General features: G+C 44.1%; 1 protein-coding gene across 1 annotated transcript in view; it reads right to left on the reverse strand.

Moving 5' to 3' along the window:
- The window catches only part of iqsec3a (IQ motif and Sec7 domain ArfGEF 3a), a 73,647-nt gene that overhangs the window by 19,288 nt on the left and 32,854 nt on the right, over positions 1–21,505 (reverse strand). The window contains exons 3-5 of the mRNA XM_079294136.1: positions 17,600–18,257; positions 9,319–10,595; positions 2,768–2,929 (exon numbers count right to left, since the gene is read on the reverse strand). Coding sequence (XP_079150262.1) covers positions 2,768–2,929; positions 9,319–10,595; positions 17,600–18,257 — 2,097 coding nt within the window. The remainder of the gene's footprint in view (positions 1–2,767; positions 2,930–9,318; positions 10,596–17,599; positions 18,258–21,505) is intronic.

Consider the following 21,505-nt stretch of genomic DNA (forward strand, 5'->3'; position numbering starts at 1 on the left):
GCACTCCAAACCTATCCACGCTAGTTCAGGATCATCTTTGCCTCGGTTATTATCAGCCCGTTGATGGTTCAAAGAAAGATGATGCTGCTGATCTCAAAATTATTTTTCACAAAAATACAGAAGGTAGTGATCATTTCTGTTTGTTGGACTACAGAAAACACTGGAGTACACACACACACACACACACACACACACACACACGCCACATGAAGATGGATTACTGTGAACAAAGAGAGTTAATGAGGCGGGTACTTGACTGTGACACATGCTGCTCCAGCAGAAAGGAGACAGACAGCTGAGTCTACAGTACTTCCAGACGCACCGCGTATCACGACATGAGATCACTGCAAAACTCGCCAACAACAAAAATACCATGAAGTGTACACAATTTCACCAACACGAGAATTACAAGAACTACACCTAGCAGTCTTATGTGTTTCACTCCAGTCACCACTACTGCTACTACTACACGTCTGCCACCACTAGTACTACTACTATTTGACCTACATAGGTCAACCGTTACCACCACAGCTACTATTCTTGCTACCACCTGTCTTATGTATGCAACTAATATTCCCTGAGTCATTCACTTCCCCTTTAAATCAGTTTTCACAACCGCCCCATTCAGACCACTTTATTTTTATTTTCTCCCTCATTTCTTTCCTTCGCGTTCGAAGAACCAAAAAAATAAAATCAGTGCTCGCGAAGAGACTGCTTCTACACTCTGAGTCTCGACCGCCCCGGTACCCTCCCGCCTCCAGCTGAAACCAGTCAACATTGCTCTCCTCCATCCATTCCTCCCGTCCTCCCTCATCCTTATCCTCTTTCCAGACCCCGAATCCAACCCTCCTACATCATCATCGCCATATTTTCAGAATATCCGTAACACTATTTTAAACGCATATTTGGTGTTGACTTTGTTAGTTAACTGCTATTAGTACAATACACTGGAAGCCGCTACTTCTAACACGTATACTAATACAACAGGCACTTTGATAATACACTGTGTATTATTTTCCACTAGAAATTGGATTTAGAAAACCTAATCAGCCTAATGCTTTCTACGGTAAAGCTTATAGTACACACTGCCTCTGACTCGATCAACTCCCTTGACTCTCTCATCGCCCTCTTCATGACTCACTTCCTCGCACCACCACCTCTCTCTCTCTCCCCCGGCTGTCACTCCTTGTTTATGTAACGTCAGACGAGATGCTCTCTAGCCTAAGTACATCAGCCCTCTCCTTCCCCCTCCCACCTCCTTCTCATGCACACCCAAACATAACAACACACACACGCACTTGGCTAACGCACAATGTGTGTCTACACGTACTGTTATCATCACGCATATTGTTGATCTGTATACTGTACCTGGCAAGGGGATACACATCACATCTGTCTGCATAGCAGGGCTTAAAGTGTGTGTTTACAAAGCTCAATGGCAGGTACACACACACACACACACATAATGCAAATAAAAGGAAACAGCGGACCACATGGAGCCGTATTTTGAGCAGCAAATGAGCAGATGACAGCCTGAAAACACATTTTGTTTTTCCTGCTAAACAAGTACACTACATTATCGGTAAATGGCTCCTCTGGGTGCCGCATTTCTTGGAACCCAAAATTTATAACCACAATTTGGCTTAATTTACGACTTGGCAGAGTGCTGTACTGTGGGTACGTCTGCCCTTGCAATGACTGAAAGTGTGTTCTAGGTTTGATAACTCGGGACAAAAGAGAGAATAAAAGAAAGATATGCGGTACCTCCCCCGGGTTGATATGCAAATTCCCGAGTAATTGCTGAATGAGAGAATGTAATCGAATAAAAAAAGACAATTACTGAGATAAAGTAAGGAAGTTCTTGAAAGATAAAAAAAAGAGAAAGAACTTCAAAGAAAAGAATGCCCATCAGGTTAATGACCTGGAATGACACTTAGAGGGGGGATGTGAGTCGTGTGTGCACGTGTGTGTTGCAGGGTCTTCACATGTATGTGATGAGTAATAAAATAAGGAGGCATCTCTAACCCCATTGCTTTAATGTGTATTTTCTTTTATTTTTGTTCTGCTGTAAAGAACACACTGTACTGCATGATAACTCATCATAAAGAGTATTACTCATGTGAAAACATTTGTATACTGTCTTTTTGTGGCTGTGGCGGAGCTTTTTTCGAGTCTGAGAAAATAAACTTGTTGTCTGAGCTTGACGGTTTAAGAATAAAATGGTATTAGTTGCATTCTGGGGGTTTAAGGATCCAGCTATTTTAAGATTGCCCTATAGGGAGTAAGAGTCAGGAAATCTTAATTATCCTACGGTTTTAAAAGGCAAGCTCTGGCCCTCAAGCTTGTAATTTGAGAACCCTGGTAAAACCAACTAATGAGGTGCATTTCAGCTTGTCTTCAGTTTGTTCACTAAAATGAAATATAATAATCCAATGTCAATGGCTGCAAAAATGACAGCTTTTACAAAAATGGTTATAATTTGGGTTTTACATTTAGGTTTTTAGAGAATCATCTGACCCCAAAATGGAGTTGAAAACTGTATCATTGGGCTCAGGTATCAACACGACTCCACCACCACTATACAGTGTTGTGACTAGTATAGCTGAGGATTTTCCTTGTGCTAAACTCTCCATTGAATCCAGTCCTGCAGTTGACCCCCGACCCCTGATCGCCCAGAAAATGCAGGAATTGGAAAGGAGAATCCTCTTTTTATGAGGAGCGGTAAATGATCCTAAAACGTGCTCAAGAAATAACGTGTGCTACTCACTCCAGGACATCTCTGTTGAAGGGCTTCTTGCTGTTTCCGAGGAACTCTCCTATCATCTGTCGGCTCAAGCCCTTCCTCTGTAGCAGGAAGTGGGCAACGCCGATGGGAGTATCTGGGATGAAGCCTCGAGAGATCAGGAACTGAAGGCCCTTGTCCGGGTTTCTGAAACAAACAAACCAGAGTAAAGGAAAGGGACTGAATGAGGGAAAGGAGTCTGTCCTAAATACACACCAACACAAAGTAGATCCTTTATTTGTTTATTATTCATTTATTCTAATAAATGCTGAGAGAACATGAAGGACATTTCAAAATACATTCTTTTTTAAAAGCTGCATTGTGGTAATAAGAGTCATGGTCGGAAAATGCCGGGTGCTTAATGTGCATACCTGTAGGTGAAGAAAGTGATAAAACACACTGGACACAGCCTCATCTGTATTCATTCCCATGCTGAATTGCAACATTCACTAACAACTGCTAAACAGCTTGACACTCTGAGGACACTGCCAGAATCATACAATCTGATCTGGGACGCAGCCTTAAATGCCTGCTCATATGCACACAGGCGTTCCCAGGTACACTGGAATGAAAGGGGTCTCAGATTTGTCAATGTCGGTGACTTTTATTTGGATTTTTCATCACTTTGATGACAAATTGATCACTGTGATGAATGACCCCTGTCGGGCCACTCCAGGCTGATTTTAAAACCACACCAAAAAATTGATATCGTCCAGCGACTACCTGGAGAATTGAAAATCAACCTAAAAATATAATATGGTTTTGAAAACAGTGAACAGTATCATCATAAGCATTAAAACACACTGTTTTGCTGCTTCTGCCTTACTTTTCTGGTACGACCTGAGCTTTTGGAGTAAGCTAATGTTTGCAAACTCTAAACAGATATTTTGTGTAACTGACATCAATAAGTCGAGCGCTACTGTTACACTATATTTAATTCAGAAATTGTCCCTCGTGGCGACATTAGCTGCTGTTTGGCAAAAGCAAAGGCTCACTTTGAAGCAGGACAAGGTAACTCCTGAGTGAAGATGCTCTAAAAGTTGTTTTTATTGGTTTTAAAAGGTTATTTTCTTTGAATAATTTATGAAGGAGGGTTAGCTTAATGCACGCAGAAGCTGGTCACCTACATGCGCCTTGTGGGCAGACAAGGTTGTTTCTTCGACGATCGCCAAAACATGCAAAACCGTCGGCAGGATCATTTATATGCAGACATAAGCTGCCACAGCTTTTATGTGCGAGTATAGTCTATGAGAGCATCTATTTGGCTGGACAACGAGGAGTGCTTCCATGCTCATGCCTTCCGAAAATTGCCGAAACATCTCATTGGTTTCCATGAATCGCTGCTTTTGAAAGTCATCTCCTCTCCTATGATCCCATCAGTCGTCTTGCTGATAGCTGTCAGCTGACTGCATGGCAGAAGTTACGTTATGAACAAGGGAGTTATGTCGTAACTATTTATAACCCTGTTAGACACAGAAGAGAATTGCTCCAGGGAGGCTATACCGCATCAATGCCACAGCTCTCCCTCTCTCCAGTCTCCATACAGTGTTTAAACCACAGCCTTTACATAACAGAGCAGTGTGTGTGTGTGTGTGTACCACAGCTAATGGGTTTATAAGGCGAGGGCGGGACAGAGGGGAGAGGAGAGGGGATAAAGGGCAGGATAGATGCAGGAGGCTGGAGGAAAAGCAGACAGAGCAGATGTGTGGGAATAGGAATGTGAGGACAGAGAGTGGGGGGGGGGGGGGTGCGATGATGAGTGAGGCTGGACTGCCTCAAAGCAGCTGCTGCGACAGCCTCAGCACACACTCTGGCTCGCCCTCTCAGCCGAAGGTGATGTCTCGCCAAACGAATTTGGCAGATATCGCTCATTTGATGTTTGCCCAACAACAGATGGGTCGCACATGGTGATTATTATTCGGATGTGGGTGTGAAGATAGGGAAGGAAAGGGAGGAGATGATGCCGGATTGATGGATTCTTAGAAGTGATGCAGACAGAGGCCGTCCTCATCGGACAATCATTAGCCCCGGTTGATTGTTCAAATGTTTACATTTTCAATGACATGGATTGCCTTAACAACCTGAACCAAATAGTCTCCGAATGTTCACAAAACCTTTCGTCATAGAGGTGGTACATCAGAAAACACTGAAGTAAGGGAGCAACAGTGCAACGTGATGAGACGCATGCACACAACAGAGCAGTGAATGCAAGAGACACAGGACCAGATGTCACGCTAAAGTGACAAATCTCAAATAAACTCCTCCATTCAAAGACCTCTTCCTTGCTCACACACACTTCTTTTTTCCCATCTTGGACTCCCACCCTCATCATAAATACAGACTTCCACTTTTATTGGCCCTTTATTTCAGATCTACTTCAGTACCTCAGAGCTGTTTTATGGCCTTTACAAGTGCTGAACTGTGTGTTGTCTATGCCTCCAGATGCACACATTTCTTGTTTCTAACCAGTGATAGATTGATGGCCCGGTTTGCGCTGCCGTGCATTTTTCTGAGTGGTAATACAATTGTGTGCTGTGACTGTAAATACTTCAAAACTCTGAGTTTCGCTATGAGTGTATTTCACTTTTAGGTCCTAATGGTTTAAATGAGGCCATTTTAAGTGTTCGTAGTGGGAAGTTGATTTTCCACTGTTGATCCATTGATCTACTCTCTTTCTCTCTATGGGGAAAGAAATCTTCTTGCGTATCACGTGACAGATCCGGAAGTTGTAATTCCACGGTTTGGCCGGCACGAAAATCAGCTTCAAATCCCGGCGCTCTTCCTGGGTGCTTGGTCGCGACACACAGCGTTGAAATGTCACAGCTGACTCCACATATATTTTTGATGAAATTGTAATTTCTCTGTTTTTTTTTCAAATCAGCTGAGCTACTCAATTTTACCACCTGCAGAACAACTGCAGAAGATGAATAAGAAATGTTTTCTCTGTTCACCATCTGGATTTCAGAGTTTGTAATTATGCGCTGGGTCATTCTGCACCGAGGGCAGAATGTTAATGCAGGCGAGGTAAGTGTATGCACAAACAAGCACAGACACAGTTTTCCACAGAGCTCTCTCCTCCTGGCGTCAGGGTATCCCTCTCGAGGAGATGGGACGACTTCACTGATCTGCTGATCTTCTCTCTCTCGCTGACTCTCTTCACACGTATCTCTTATGCCACCTTTTATTTAATTCATAAATCTCTGCCGGTGCTCCACTTTCATGCATGATGCGGAGTCGATGCGATTCCCCCGTGAGCTGCTCTTATGGCAATGCTTTCACGACATGTCTGTTATTTCATACATATCCATCCGTACAAAAAGAGCAATATAATAGAGGAATATGTCATTTGTGGCACACCTCCTCACAACCTCCCCGTCTCTGTTGAAGGTTTTCGATCAGCTCCCTTGTGTGATGGCAGTTGTCCTTGACACACACTCCAATGTAGTCATTGTTATTCCACACACTCTCAAGGTGGAAACTTTATCAAGCGCTCTCTCGCTCAACCTTTCACCCCCTCTACCTTTTTGCGTCCCTTTCGGTTCCTCTCTCTTGCTTTTGCACTCCATTTCCATTACCCCCTGTGTCATTTTATTCTTGTGCAGGCCGCTGCACACACACACACACACACACACACACACACACACACACACACAACTTCAGACTTTTCCTCTCTTTGATTTACTTTCTCCGAGGTTTCCTTGACCACCTGCTACAAGACAAACACACACACACACACACACACGTTACATTACCTAAATGTGTGCATATGTGTGAGCTATAGTGTGTCTGCATGATCAAGCAATGCCCACGTTTTAGCCCAAAGCAAACACCACTGCTTAAGATGCAAAGGATACAACAGCGCAGGTATTAGAGGGAGGAAGTGAACTGGTGGAACTAATAAGCCTCAAGCTTGATTGCCCTCTCTCTCACTCTCTCTCTCTCTCCATCTCCCTCTCTCTCCTCTTTTTTCTTGAGCACTTCCTTCCTCATTCTGTCTCTCTCTCTCCTTGTAGCCAATTTATTAAAAGTCAGCTTATCTTTCAAGGTGTTTGATTTGGGGAATGAGAAGAAGGGATGGCAAATAAGTTTCATCGCTTTTTTTCGACATGCCATTTTCTGAAAACTGGGAGTTTTCATTAAAGAGTCATTAGAAATACAGTCCTCACTTCCCCTCTAAGGATATGGTTCAGATAAAAAACAGATGAATGCTATAGCCAAATGTGCTGTGCCTCTCCAGCTGCCATTTAGAGTGACACTATCAAAGTATCTTGAGAACTAATTGTACAGCGAAGAGTCAAAATAGAGTGCGCCAAAGTGATCTTTTCTTTCTGCTATCTGACAGGGAAATCGTAAGTAGACTTGCTAAGTAGACTGACGTTGAAATGTCATTCAGGTAGCAGAAAACCCTTATGTCCTTTGTTTCTGCCCGTGTTACTTTAGACACCAGGATATTCTGACATCTAAAAAATATTTGGAATTTCTGTCGTTTTTTTCAAATTATCATCTAAACTTAAACCACGGCTGTTTCAGTTGGCAAACCATAACCATAACTCTATCCTCTGTCAGTAGCTTTACTGCATTTTGAGAGTGCTGCTGATGTGCACAGGGGAATGAATCTCTAATTCTTTATGCACTTTAGGACATTTCCGAAACAGATGAGTTAAGATCTGATGCCATCTGCTTTTATGAATAATAACATAATAATATAACTTTATTGCGTTTTTTACATAACCCTCCTTGCCATTCATGTTTTTCTTTTATTTTGTGTGTTTTGTTTATTTCCCCTGGTGATTATTTCCTCTCCAGTAACTGCACAGCTCGTTCCTGCTCCTCTGGTTTTCAGCGTCACGCTCCAGCACTGAGTCAAAGTTAATTGGCTTTATTGTGCACTTTTATTGCGCTGCAGAGCTTGGCACTGAGCAAAAAGATAATGGGTGTTCACGAGCTCCAATCTTCTATATTTGTGTGAGATGGCTTAATTGGGGCAATATCCTAACACAATCTTGTGGTGGTTTTGCACCCAAGGGAACGCAGTGTCTTTCCTGTTGAAAGCAAGGAGCGCTTCGACAGAAATGGCTGAGGTGGCAGTGACAAAAGAAACTTGCTTTGAAATGTTTACACATTTTTCATTCCGGTTCTCAAGATGCCGGTTCACACAGTGCTGAAGGAACTTTTAATTACATTCACGACTCGCAGCAGAATGACTCATGAGAATTTTTTCTGGTTCGTTGCCGTTATTTTATGTATTCCGACTAATTGTTACCCAGCAACTCCATCGGTGGTTGGGTTGAAATACATGCGAGTGAGATCAGTTAATTTATTAGAAAACTGTATGTTTGGGTCCTTTGGGGTGAAGAGCTAATAGAGCATATGGTAACGAGCCTCATTTAAAGATTCCTTGCAAGTGTGCTGTTGGTGACATTGTAAACAGTCATGTGGTTACAAACCTTTCTAAAAGGAAACAATCAGCACCTATCTTAGATTTTGTTCTGCCATTTATTGTATGACATAAATATATTGGTCGAACTAAATAACCAACTTTATGTTACACAGCAATACAAGGACAATGTGCCATCAATATTCAACACTTCTTTTTAGTTAAGAGATAAAAAAACAAACAATAAAAAGTTCACTGGAGAAAACCAATTGTTTCAAACATCACAAATGGACTTGAATCGGCCACTGTCAGCATCCCCTGCATTATGTGCTGGAACAAAAAGCTTGATAGGCAGAGCAACAATCTATCTATGGGGTGTGTGGATCTCATCCAAATGTCAGTTCCACCATGTCTGGGTTTGTCTGTTTTCTTCATTTCACTCCTGTTCCCTTAAAAATCAGTCCCCACACAGCTCTGTGTCTCAATAATTCATCCCAGTTTTGATTTGTCTTCCTGAGAAGAAAGAAGACACCTCAGATCCAGCTTGGGACTTGGGCTTCATTCTGTTTGTTCTTTCGGCACAATGGGGATCTGTGAAGAAAAGTGCTTTTCTTTGCTCTTTCGAGTCCAGAGAGACTTCAGGTATACTGAGAGGAGGGGTGGAGGTACAGACTGTTTCATTAATCTCACTGTACAGTATTCTATCTCTTCCAAAACATCATTTTTCTTTCCAATGGTAATCAGAATATATATTTTCATGTAGCTTCTCTGTATACGCACATTTTCATTTAAATTCGACACCTCACAAGAGGAGCAGTCACATTACCAGACTCTGATTAGCTGGCAACGCCTGCACTTTTCTTGGGAGTGTTAAGCTGGTGCGAATACTTCCAAATTATTCCCAAATGCCATAAAATGTCTGGCTTTGTGTGTGAAAAGATAGGTTTAAAATACTTTCCATTTTTTGGAAACAAGGCAGAAAGGATGAAAAAATAAATGAATGACCAGATTTTCTGTCAACTTTAAATCTCTTTGTGATTTTAGGGCAGTAAATCATGGCTTACCAGATCGCATTGATTCAGAGGCGATACCATAAAACCGCAGCCGGATTGTAAATCATCGAAACACAAAAGAATGAAAAACTTCAGTGGCTACTCACACATTGAAGAGATTGAGGCCGATGCGGTAGAGGCGTTTCCGCATGACGTCAGTGGACAGCGTGGGTGATTTACAGCTGGCGGGGTTCTCACAGTGGTAGCGTGGCAGGCTGAGGATCATGGCCTGCAGTGCCTCCTTGGACGAGGCTTCAGATGTGGAGCGTGCCTCTGTGGACGTGCTGCTGCTGCTCATCTGCTCTGAGCTGTTATCTGCAGTCTCGGAGCTGCACCTCTTGACTTCCAGGGGCGCTGCCATGGGCGAGCTGCCCAGCAGCGGAGGAAAGACGTGAGAGGGCTTTGTGGATTGTGGCAGCACCACCACAACTTCCTCCGGGCTTTGAGGAGCAGCCATCTTATCCAGAGGGGTTAGGAGAGGCTGATCCTCCTCCCCCAGCTCTTCTTCACTCGGTGGAGGAGCAGGGAACTCAACATCCTGCTCGCCTTCTTCAAATTCTGATTCTGGGGGTGGCGGGGGCTCTTGTGGGGGCGGTGGTGGATCTATGGGTTCGACTGGGAGCTCTGCAGGGGGAGGACGGGGTTCTTGTGAGAGGCCATGAGAAATGTAGATCGGAGAGGAGTTTGTCGTTGTGGAAGTAGATGTGACAGTCGTGGAGGCTCCTTCTTGTTGGACGCAGCTGCCGAGGGAGACGGTGGACGATTCCATGACTGAGGATGAAACACGGAAGTTCTGGCTGTCGAACTGCACCGTCACATCCCGGAACGCCATCATCAGCTTGCTGGCGCTTCTCGACAGGTCGCTTGGGTCCAGTGGGCCTTGATGAAGCGTTGACTCTCCCTCAACACATCCTTCTCCTCCTCCTCCTGCTGCTGCTGCTGCTGCTGCTGCTGCTGCAGCACTGAAGGAGTCGGCACCGTACTGATAGGTGCCGCCTTCTTGCAGTGAGCACATGGTCTTCAGGCTCCAGTTGCTGAGTGCATCGTCTATGGACTTTGCCAGTGACTGGACCTGTTCAGTGAATGAGTCTTCCAGGTCGGTCAGGGAGCCACCAACTGTGGCAGGCAGAGATGGCGAGCGCACCAATGGGATGCCTGTCAAGTTGTAGCCTTCTGCCAGCGCCCGTTCAGCAGAGAAACCCTCTGTGTTCTGCACGCGGACCTTGCGCAGGGAGATGCGTCGAGGCAGACGACTCTCCAGTAGCGAATTGCGGATCTTCTCGAAGTTCTTGCTGAGCTGGTACTGGCGGAAGGCAGTCTGGATCTTGCAGGCAGCACGGCGGGAGATTCGGTGGCCACCGTATTTGTGCTCTAACATTTCGATCTAAAAAAAGAGACGAAAGAAGAGAAAAGGAAAATAATGAATTGCTGGAATTTCTGATAACCTGTAGGGGCAATCTGCAATTATTGAGAAAATCATAACTGTCTCAATAATACATGACAATTATGGCTGTGTATTGATTAGAAATTGCAGAACAACCACAAGATACACAGAGATTGGCAAGTCAAAACATTGCCAAGGATTCCCATAATCCCCTTATTCAAGGATGCTTATATTTATGAAAAGATCCTTTTTTCATCATTCTCCTGTCTGTCACTGTGGTGCGTGGGAGATGAATATGGCATATGAGTTGAATGTCAGTGTGAAAAAACAGGTAGAGTGATGAATGGGATATCTGTGGTGGGAAAAGAAAAACAAATAAATTCCAGGAGATAAAAAGGGTTGTAAAGTCCAATTTTAGTAAGAAGCAGGCAAAATTAAAATGTGAAAACTCCAATTTCAAATAATATCATCGTCACATGGTTGAGTAATTATTTCCAGGCCTTTTGATGTCTTAACTGAACCTACACACAGTTTGGTCAAAGCCACTGTTTGAAAGAGAGCACAGTAAGTAGAGCTGACTCATGGCATTCGGTCAAACTGTTCATTTCCTCTGCAAATAAAACTCAATCTGTGAGAATTCCATAGAGAGGTCCTCCAAAGCAACTTCAAATTGTCTGAAACTGAACAAGCCATTAATCTTGCCTGTGAAAAATTGCTCAAATGCTGTGGGAAATAGATAGAGATGTAATACAGCCATTCTTAGCAGGCGGCAGCTCAAACACTGGATGAGACCTCTTTGAGTTTCCCAGAACAATCAGGGTGTGGGTATCTTTGGAAGTGCCCCAGAAACTGCTCTTATCTTCTCCAGTCACTCTGAACATCCTTTTCATTCGGACTAAATCAATGAATATAATTCTGTTTCTGTTCTAACAGTATCAAGGGCACGAGTGTGGAGGAGGATTCAGCTTTGAAATAATAGCAGTGTCACCTTCTGTCATTTTACAAAAAAGAAAAAAATTCTATGCTGCAGTGCACATTAAAAATCACATTTAATTCTGGGAAATAGAAATCCTTGCTGTTCCCTCCCTCAGTGTTTTCTTCAGGAGCTGGTATTGGGGTGATGACATGAGGATTAGCGTTGGCCCAAGTCAACTATCCCTCCTGTAAATTTAAAATGCCATTGAACGAACGGTTACAGCCTCCACGAAAAGGCTCAAAACGTGACTTTCAGCTGCTAATCTCCCTTCGCTTTAGCACTGGACAAAGTCACCCAGCCACCCTCCCGATAGGCTGCAATGCCTCGAGGGTTTGCAATTTGTGATAAGTGGTTCGTTCAAGATGCAGCCTCTGCCGTCGCCACTGGAGGAAGGGAATCACATACAAAGCTCTTTAGAAAAGTGGAATGACACTGAAAATCCATCTTATCCACTCCATTTACATTTCACTGCAAAGTGAGACGTACGGGGAATATTAAAGGTGGTTTCTGAATAGGACGCATGGTTCGCAGCTCTACTGTATCTGCTGATGGCGTCCTTCTCATTCGCTGTCAACTCGTGGAGACTGGTCGAACTCGGCCTGAATATTCACCAGGATTGTTCTGTGACTGTGCTCTGTGCACTCTCTAAATGACAAGGTTAGCCTTAGTGAGTTCCACTGCAGAGGTGCCCTTGGTAGTGAAAAAGGGGCCGTCAGTATGGCTGCGTTTGATCGAATGTGGCAGGCGAGCTTGTTTGTTTTGCCGTCTGCGTAAGCAGGTTAGGGGACGATGAATAAAGCATTTGGGTCGCGTTGCTTTCTTTCTGTCAGAGTGTGTATCTGACACACTTTGCCACTCGGAGTACAGCCAACCAGTACGAGCTGGGCCATGATAGATGGAGAGAGGAAGAACACAGGAAAGAAATGGGACAGGATTTCATGCCAGTCTAAGACTGTGTTGGGACGATAGATGTGCCGTTTCTGGTTCAACTTCTTGGTTGGAGGGGTTTTTTTTACCATCAGAATGTTTCACCAATTTCTATCATTACTTACAAAATACATTCAATATTCACTCTCTTTTAGCGTCGGTTTTTGGTCTCTACCAACTCCTTAGGGAAATATCTGCCACTTTGGCTGCTAAATGCTTCACTATGTCTCCCGGCTAGTCACTAACCGTATCTGTCTGCCGTCTGGTGCTGAGCAGGTACTGCGGGATTTTAGAGCTTTTTTTTTTTTTTTGGCTGAAAACTCCAAAGTTGCGAGCCAACAGCTAATCAATGAGCTGACACTATAAGGGCACGGTCACACATGCTCCTATGAGTCGACGTTCACGCTGAAGGTGGGCGGTGCTTAGTGGGGTCAACCACTCACACTTCTTTGCTATTTGTGAAGGCTACGACTTCGCCGGTCAAAGTTCACCAAAGTTGAACTCCACTGATGCGAAGATGCAAATTTAGCCGAGGGGAGCTGCAATTTTGGGTGATCGTCCCCTGTGTAGGTTCATTGCCTCCCACACTATACATCGTCTTCATGTTGTCATAAATACACTGCTACATACTTGTAGCTTGACTCAGAGCCTACAGGTGGATGCTGGAGTCGAGGTGGGGCTTCTGTTTGCTGATATTTATGGCCACAATAATCATGGCATAAAACATGTGCATGCACATCCCTAGCTGCCACTTGACCGCTGTACAGAGAACTACATGTAAAAAAGGGCAAGATAAAGAAAGCTGGATGATCAGAGCACTAAAGAAACAAGAAAACAAGTGCATTGAAGGGAAGGTAAGAAGATGGAGAAAGAGGTGATGAGACGGATGGCCGCGCCAAGAGTGGCACTGCTGAAAGTACTCCACATTAGCCGACTGTCAGTTCTACCTCTGATCACTTCACTAAGCGCTGATGGAGAGAGATTATTCCGGAGAGGCAGTGCTCTGAGAGCACAGTGATGGCACTGCTCTGTTCCACCAAGGTCTAAATCAATTTTGACGGGCAGATCAGCACCATGCTGACCTCGTGTTCCCCTTTGAACGAGGGGGGGAAACGGTGGGAAACAAAACCAGTGCAAAGTGGTACGACACTGCAGTGTGCACTTCTACATGATACTTAGAAATGGCAAAGATACTACTGAGAGGAGAAGGTGTAATTCTTTAAATAAAGGACGAATAAAGGCGATGTCACATGGAAATATTTTAAATCAAGGAGCAGATCTCTAAAACTCGTGAAGTCAAATAGGCTACACATCAGAGGCTGATTTTCAGATATCATCAGATGGTGATGGTTGTTATCGTGGCTTGAAATATGGGACTTTTTCTGTCTATGTCTGAAATATTAATACCCAGAAGCTCTGGAAAAGGAATCTGTTTTAGTCCGGCAATGTTTGTGCCTTAAATAAAAACGTGTCTCGAAACAAAAGGTCAACCAAAATACACAGCATGTTTTATTCATGACTTCAAGGAGCATATTTAGTCATGTGCCAAGATTTCTTTTCCCCTTCCTCCTCTTTTCAAACCTTACCAGATTACACATGTAGAATACTAATTGCTAATTATTTATAATACGAGCTTGTGGTTTGGTTGTTTGTCTCTGAGGCAAACGGCAAGAAATTACTACCAATTGAAGCATTTTGTAAAATATTCTCATTTGCTTTTTAGACATGGAGTTAGATGAGAAGCGTGGTTAACGCTCAGCAGGAGCAGTTCCCAAAATGTCACACTATTCCTTTAAAAGAAAAATCAATGCCACAGGAACATGACAACATGGCGTCCGGTGGCAACGATGCACTGCATTTCCTTTTTTTTAGCCATAATCTTTTAGTCTCTCCTTTACATTTGTGAGAAAAGGGCAGATGTGCGCGAGTGAAACAGCAACTTATCAGATCTCACATGCTGCAGGAATAAGCGGCAAAGCCACGATTATTAGCACAGAAACATCTGCATGATTAATGAGATGATTATATAACAGCGACACTGGGACACAACTAACGCTGGCTGCATTACAAGATGAGGACGACAACAAAAGGCTTGATGTCATCAGAGGATGGGGATCAGTTGAGCTGAGACGTCATTGACCAAAGTCAGTTTGTGAAAAAGGTCGGCGGTTACTGAAAGACGAATTCTGACGCAGAAAGAAATGCAGTCTCTTTCGTGTTGCAAAACAACATACAGCAGCAACCTAATGAACAATGTCATCACATTTGCGAATCCGTGCCTTATTGCATCAGCAGTTTTAGGACAAGCTGCTTGTTTGATATTTCTTGTCTTCGTGTCGCTTGTGCATTTAAGTGGCATTTACGAGTGCCATCAAATTTAACTTTTCACCGTTTTTTTGCATGTTTCACTTCATGGAGATAAATGCCTTTTGATTCACGGGTATAGCTCAATTACTCAAGCAGAGATTAGCAGCAATTACAGAGCAGGAACAGCCGCTTCAAGTCAGGTCTAATCACCTATTGCTTCATCGTTCCGAGAAAACAAAAGGCCGTGCAGTCTGCGAAGATTGAACCTGCAACACTTTCTTTACCAAAGCCTTTTCCGTTTGATGAACAACTTTGGAGTAAATGTGTCCGTGCATTACAAACAGGGAGAAGTGTAGTGTTCCTGAGGCTTTTGGAGAGTTTTAATCGACTCAGATGACAGATCGTCCGAGAAACACTAAGAAACTATTTGAAAGGAGTTCAGATTATTGTATGTGAGATCACATCATTTTATTTTGTTGATTAACAATTCTGAACTTGTGGTAGTGGTGGGTTTATGCATTTCTATAATTTTAGCAGTGTTATCAATAAAAATAACAATACAACTTAAAGAAATACATCTTAATTGAATGAAAAAAAACTGCCCAAGGCAGGAAGATGTACATGTAAATTCACCAGTGGTCTACTGTAAGGCATAACTTGAAATTGAACGACTTCATCACGAGGTTCCTCCCCTGCAATCAAGGTATCGAAGATCCAATTACCCCGACATTGATCTGCTGAAGCATCGAGCCCCGGCACCCCCGACTGTACAGACACAAGATCAATCGAGCTGATCGCGCATCTCCAGCATTGTTGACAATGAGATAGTGGGAGAGATGTGAGATTAAAAGGAGGGAGAATGGAGGTGAGAGGGAGACACAGGCAAGGAGCTGAGGTTAAAAGAACCTTCAGTGTCGAATAAGTAAGCGATGAGTGAGGAAAGGACTGAATGAGGATGGAGCTGACAGAGAGTGAAATATAAAGCAACCGTCCCACTCAAATTAATTGGTTTCATTGGTCGCTTGGACGATGGATTTTAGCAAACATCAGCCATAATGCTTCAGCTCATCTTGCATTTTTGTATGTTGAAGAGCACAATCCAAATGACACTGACAGTGTCACCGCTGACACTATCGGTGTCATTTGGATTGTGATGTATCTTCACAGGCTGGTGCCCGGAGACTTCAGCAACCTTTGTGCCTCAGAAAGAAAACAGTTAATCCAATAAAATTGTAAAAATCTGACAAGAGAAACATGCATGATGTGCAATCGGTATATTTAAGCCTGCAATTGATAGAACTCGCCATTGTTGATTTCTTGTAATATCCTACCCATCAGTCCATAATCCAAAGATGATCAATTTAAATGTTATAAAACAGAGGAAAGCTGCGCCAATCCACACAACCGAGAAGCTGGAATCTGTAAAACCTTGGCTTTTCTGCTGGAAAACGACTCGAACAATCTATACAGTTGTGGCATGCACACAAGACAAATAAAAAAAAAGATTTAACAAATGAGCAGAGGCTGACATATACTGACTGAAAAACACTGGAGCATTCATTTCCCATAATGCAACATAACAGCATTTTATTAGACCCATGCTGCCTCCTAAATGCCTACTTCTTTACAAACCACACACTCTGTAATGCAAACAGTCTGCTAACAAGTGTAGGTGTCAAGTCCAGACCAAGACAACCCCGATGACATCATCATGACATCATGAGGGTTATTTCTACAAACACATTACACAACTGCTTTCTCAGGCTTGTGACGAGAAAACTGAACTTCATGTGCAAAATGAAATCTTAAATGATTAAGCTCTAATAGTAGTATGCATCGCAATGAAGATCTGAGTTGCAGAAAACTGATCAGGAGCGCAGACCGAGCCCCCACAAGTCTGCTGCCTTACCTGGTTGAAGATTCATGGACTGGAGAATGTTGGTTCGATGGATGGCGGTGAAAACGAATGGCGAATGTTTGATGGTTCTTGGAATGGAGATGATTATGTAATGATTTCCAACTCCCCTGATGAACAGCGTGATAAGGGCACAAACACTGAGAACATGGAAATGCATGTTTAAATACAGTCACAGTTCATAGACATATCGGTTTCAGACAAAATCAGTTTAACTGGGCTGCAACAAGATGAGAATGGATAACAGTCACATGCTTTTATTCTTCATGGAAATGAGGGCTTCTCATCATCCAGAGGATCTCGCACAGCAGCAGAGAAAAGACAAACGAAAAGGCTTTCCATTCATGCAGATACAAACGCAATTTGTTTTGCACATTGTCTTTATTTTTACCCTGATGTGTGTACGTGTACGTATGTATATACACAGTGTATGAAACTTAATGTACATGAGTTGCTCTACTTCCAGTAAATTACAACACAGCAGTAAGATATGGTCGTATCAATTCTATGGTACTTTCAGAGGACATACACTCGCAATCCAAAGTTGGTGAGAGACGAAATCATGTGTGGATGATGATGAAATGATGACATGACAATGATGGTTCATGAAAATGAAGAAAAGGAAGCTCATCATTAGTTGACACGGTCTAGAAGTGCCAAAAGGGATCAATGCAACGAACAACAAAACCAAAGAAAAATCTCATCAAACACCAGCTTCTCTCCCAAAAACACAAGTTTCCTCTTCAGACAGGAACATCACAAACATGTCAGACCACAAGACGTACAATACACACAAGCCAAGTTACTGTACCTGCCGCCCTCCCGCTCCCCTCACCCAAACAACACACCAACCCTCCCCCATCCCCAACACAGCCCTACCTGCTTATTTTTGAGGTCAAGCGAGAGCTCATAGTCGGAGGTGGCGGAGTGTGAGCCGGCCCCGTTGCGCTGCACCCTCAAGGGCGACGCCGTGTGGTGCAGGCTGGCTCTCCTCCCCACCCCACCTCCTTTTGCTCCTCCCCCTTCTTCCTCCTCCTCTTCTTGCTGTGCTGCTTCGCCCTCACGCCGCCCGGCCTGTGTCTCCTCTCCCTCTTGCTTTCTCTTTGCCTCCACAACTTCTTCCAGCGTTTCCGTCTCTTGCTCCACCACCACCTGCTCCTCTCTGCAAGGTGAAGGGGCTTCAGGGGCGTCCTGTGCCGCCTCCTCGCTCGGAAGCTCGACTTGAGGCTGTGGCTGAGGCTGTGGCTGAGGCTGAGGCTCGGCCTCGGGCTCCGGTGCAGGCTGGGATTTGGCTTCAGGTTCCGGCTGAGGATTGGTTTCAGGTTCCGGCTGAGGATTGGTTTCAGGCAGGGGCTGAGGTTGAGTCTGCGGTTGGGGCTCACACTGAGGCTGTGGCGGATGAATCTGTGGCTGAGCCTCTTGCTGCTGTTGCTCGGGCTGAGGCTGAGGCTGCGGTTGTGACTCGACCTCACTCTGCAGCTCCCCCTCTCCTCCCTTCCCTTCCTCCCCAATAGACGAGTCTGGAGAAAGGTCATCGCTGCAGAAAGGAGGAGAAAACGCAGAGTGAGGTTGCTGCTGCATCCGTGGTGAGCTCTGACCTCTTCTCCAGGCTGCCTGGGTTAGTGGTAAGAAGTTGACCCTTTTATTTATTCATTTTTTTTGCATGATCTCTCTCACTCTGCTACCAATTGTGTGCAGGGCCAGGTCTTCTGTCTACCTGCTCTGTTCTGTCTGCTTCTCTTGTCCGTCTAGACACCGACAGACAATGAAACAATGAAGTAAAGACGTACAGCACAGAACAGCTGACAAAACCACAGTGTACAACAGTGGAAAAACAGGATCAAGAGCGATTATTTATTTCAGCAAAATCTACAGATGAGAACGTGTGAAAAAAACAAGGAAGCTGACGGCCAAAAGTGACACACACACCCGACACAGACACACAGAGACATGGGGGACAGTCATGCAGCTATTGCAATTGTCTCTACGCTTTTTGGACGATATGTTTGAATGGTTGCATGTACGAGTGTTAGTGGGGGATGTGGCTTTTCATGGTGTAGTTAACCAATAATGTAACACACGAGGAGATGTGTTTTTAAGACACTCTTTTTCCTTCTTTCTTCTAGAAGCCCCCTTTGTTCGGTGTTGCAGGTGGAGTATAAAGAATATATATGCTGGCCCCAGCTTACTTTCTCTTTGCCTCTATCTTCAGGGTTGCCTTGAGTTTTATCGATCCTATCGGTCATTGCTGTCATGTCGTTTCCATGTGAATGATGTCATACGTGCCTTGAAAACAAGTTTGACACCGCGGGTCAACCAAAAGACACATTCCATAATAGGCTCGTTTAGCAGCAGCCATTGTGACATGTCATTGAAAGGTAAACACCGGTGTAATGATGAAAGTATCTTTAGCGGGGATATAGCTGGGTCTCCAACTTCTAAAAAAGAGCTTGTATGAGTGATGAATAATGAATAGAGGAATAAAGTCTGCTGCTCCAACGCTCAGCTTGCAGGTGCAGCTTTTTACTTGAGCAAAAAATAGATCTGCCTGAAAAAAAAAAACAGAGGACTTCTTTTAGGATGAGAGTCGTTCTTCTTGCCTACCTACCGTCGCCGCTCACAATGCTTCCGCTCATTGTTGTGAATCAAAATGTTCCTATTTGCATGTTGCGGGAGCGCTTGTTCTGGTGGGAGATGATCTGACAACCAACAGGCTACGTGCGGCTGGATTTTTTTAAAGTTACACGCGCTTTGGATAAGGTGTTCAAGGGGATTATTTGTGAGGGGACACAGTAAAAAAAACCTCTCCATATTAAATGACTGATAACATAAATATATGCGTGTGTGTATTTATGTAAAGCATATTGCATCATTGTCGACAACTCCAACGACGGCTTCACTTTCCTCCAACCTCTAAGTCTGTCACTCACACTCCCTCTCCGCATATCAACTTTTCATCCATTTTGTCAAGCTTCCTGTCATCCTCTCTGTCCAACCGTGCCTCTAACACACACACACACACACACACACACTCACGCCAGTCTGTCCTCCAGGTAAGGAGATTGAGCGGTTCCAGGTGTCAACGTGACTGACGAGGCGGAGACGAGCCCTGGATGCTGCCTCTCTCTCTCTCCTCTCATCTTTCCATGCGTCAGCATTGAAGACGGATGAGCGAGCGCAGCGGCCTCGATGCATCCCGTCCAGAATACAATTACAGTGCTCGCTTATGTCGTCGGCTCGCTCTGCCATAATTGCTAACAAGCTGGTGCTGTAGTCTGATGCGAGTTCAGGTCTGTGTGCTGGTGCCTTGGGTTGTTTATTTAGTCTGCACTTAGAATACAACATTGATTTGGGGTGCATGAGAGCATCGGCTTCTGGCTGCATACAATTTCCACATGTGCAGCCTTTGTGGCATTGCAGGGATGTGAAACATTATGCCGAGTATGTGAATATAGTGTGCAGACATGCAGTTAATAATGTGCTTTCTGTGTATGTGTGTGAATAAGAACAGGTCCTTTTGTTCAATGGTGGAAGAAATATTTGGAGCCGGGTTGGTTAGGTTCAGGTACAAACATGACTTGTTCAGGTTGGGCTGTCACTTTCCAACAGTCTCTTGACTCTCCGTCTTTGCTCCTGTCAAAATGACTACGGCCGCCAGAGGACTTTCTCCGTGACAATCCGTGACAATCCGTGACAATACGTAACGATATCTAGTTCTGGGGTACCTGCTGAGACTGCTGATGATTTCTTGGGAGGACATTCTCCTTTAAATACAGTTTGGGAGTTTAGTCCAGTGGTTTCCAACTCCCTACAAAAAGTCACAAACAAATGATCACGCCAACTCTTTCTTTTAATGTGGATGAGAAAAATAAAAAGGATCACAATTTGCACTGCTTCGACTTTCATTAAACCTTGATCGTGCAGCTTTTGACGCGTCATCGGCGCAGAGGTGTGCAGCAGCAGAGGTGAGACATCGTGCTGTGTGACTAGTGGGGTCAAAGGGTCTTTCCTCTGGCGGACTGCAGCCAAAGAGACTCGCTGAAGACGGCATCATGTGAAAAAACCCCACATCAGCAGAAGTCATATAGCAAATGAGATCCCTGAAGAAGCTAATAGCTACTATGCTTTTTTGTTCAAGAAAGCAGTTTTCTTTTAATATGCATGTGCCACATTCACAACAGAGAATTCTGACTGACTGGATTTTATGTTCAAAGTATTATTACATGTTAAAATGCTGCATTATTCCCCTTAACAGGGAGCAAATATCTGAGTGGGAGAGGGAATTAAAATAAATAAACACACAGCTACAGCTATCCAATGCATGTTGTCCTTGCGTGTTGGTTTTATTGTCCAGAGGGCGTGTAGTCTACTCTACACGTACCTTTTCAATGTATTGCCTCTACCGCCATTGCATAACCTCGGCTACGGCATCTGTAACTCTGACAGAGGCAATATCCCCTTTCCAGCTCTTTATCATATCACGGTAGCTAGCAAATGTCAGGCACTGTTCCCTTCATGTTACGGATCATAGGTTTTTTTTATTAATGATCTCATGGAGAGATTGAGACTCTACAGTTGATGTTCTCTCCACCACGTAACCAGCTACAAGCTTGATCATTTCCCTCGGAGTTCCCCGTTTCGAAGCTGTAGCACCGGCATCGCTCTCTTCCTTGATGCATCTCGCAACCCAACCAGGATGGCTGGTGGATCCAACACTGGGTATGGCTGTGTGCATATGAATCATGAGGAGATGAGGCAGAGGGTGAGGGTGACAGAGGTACAGAA

The sequence above is a fragment of the Melanostigma gelatinosum genome (genome assembly GCF_949748355.1).
Source record: "Melanostigma gelatinosum genome assembly, chromosome: 22".
Classification (NCBI taxonomy): Eukaryota; Metazoa; Chordata; class Actinopteri; order Perciformes; family Zoarcidae; genus Melanostigma; species Melanostigma gelatinosum.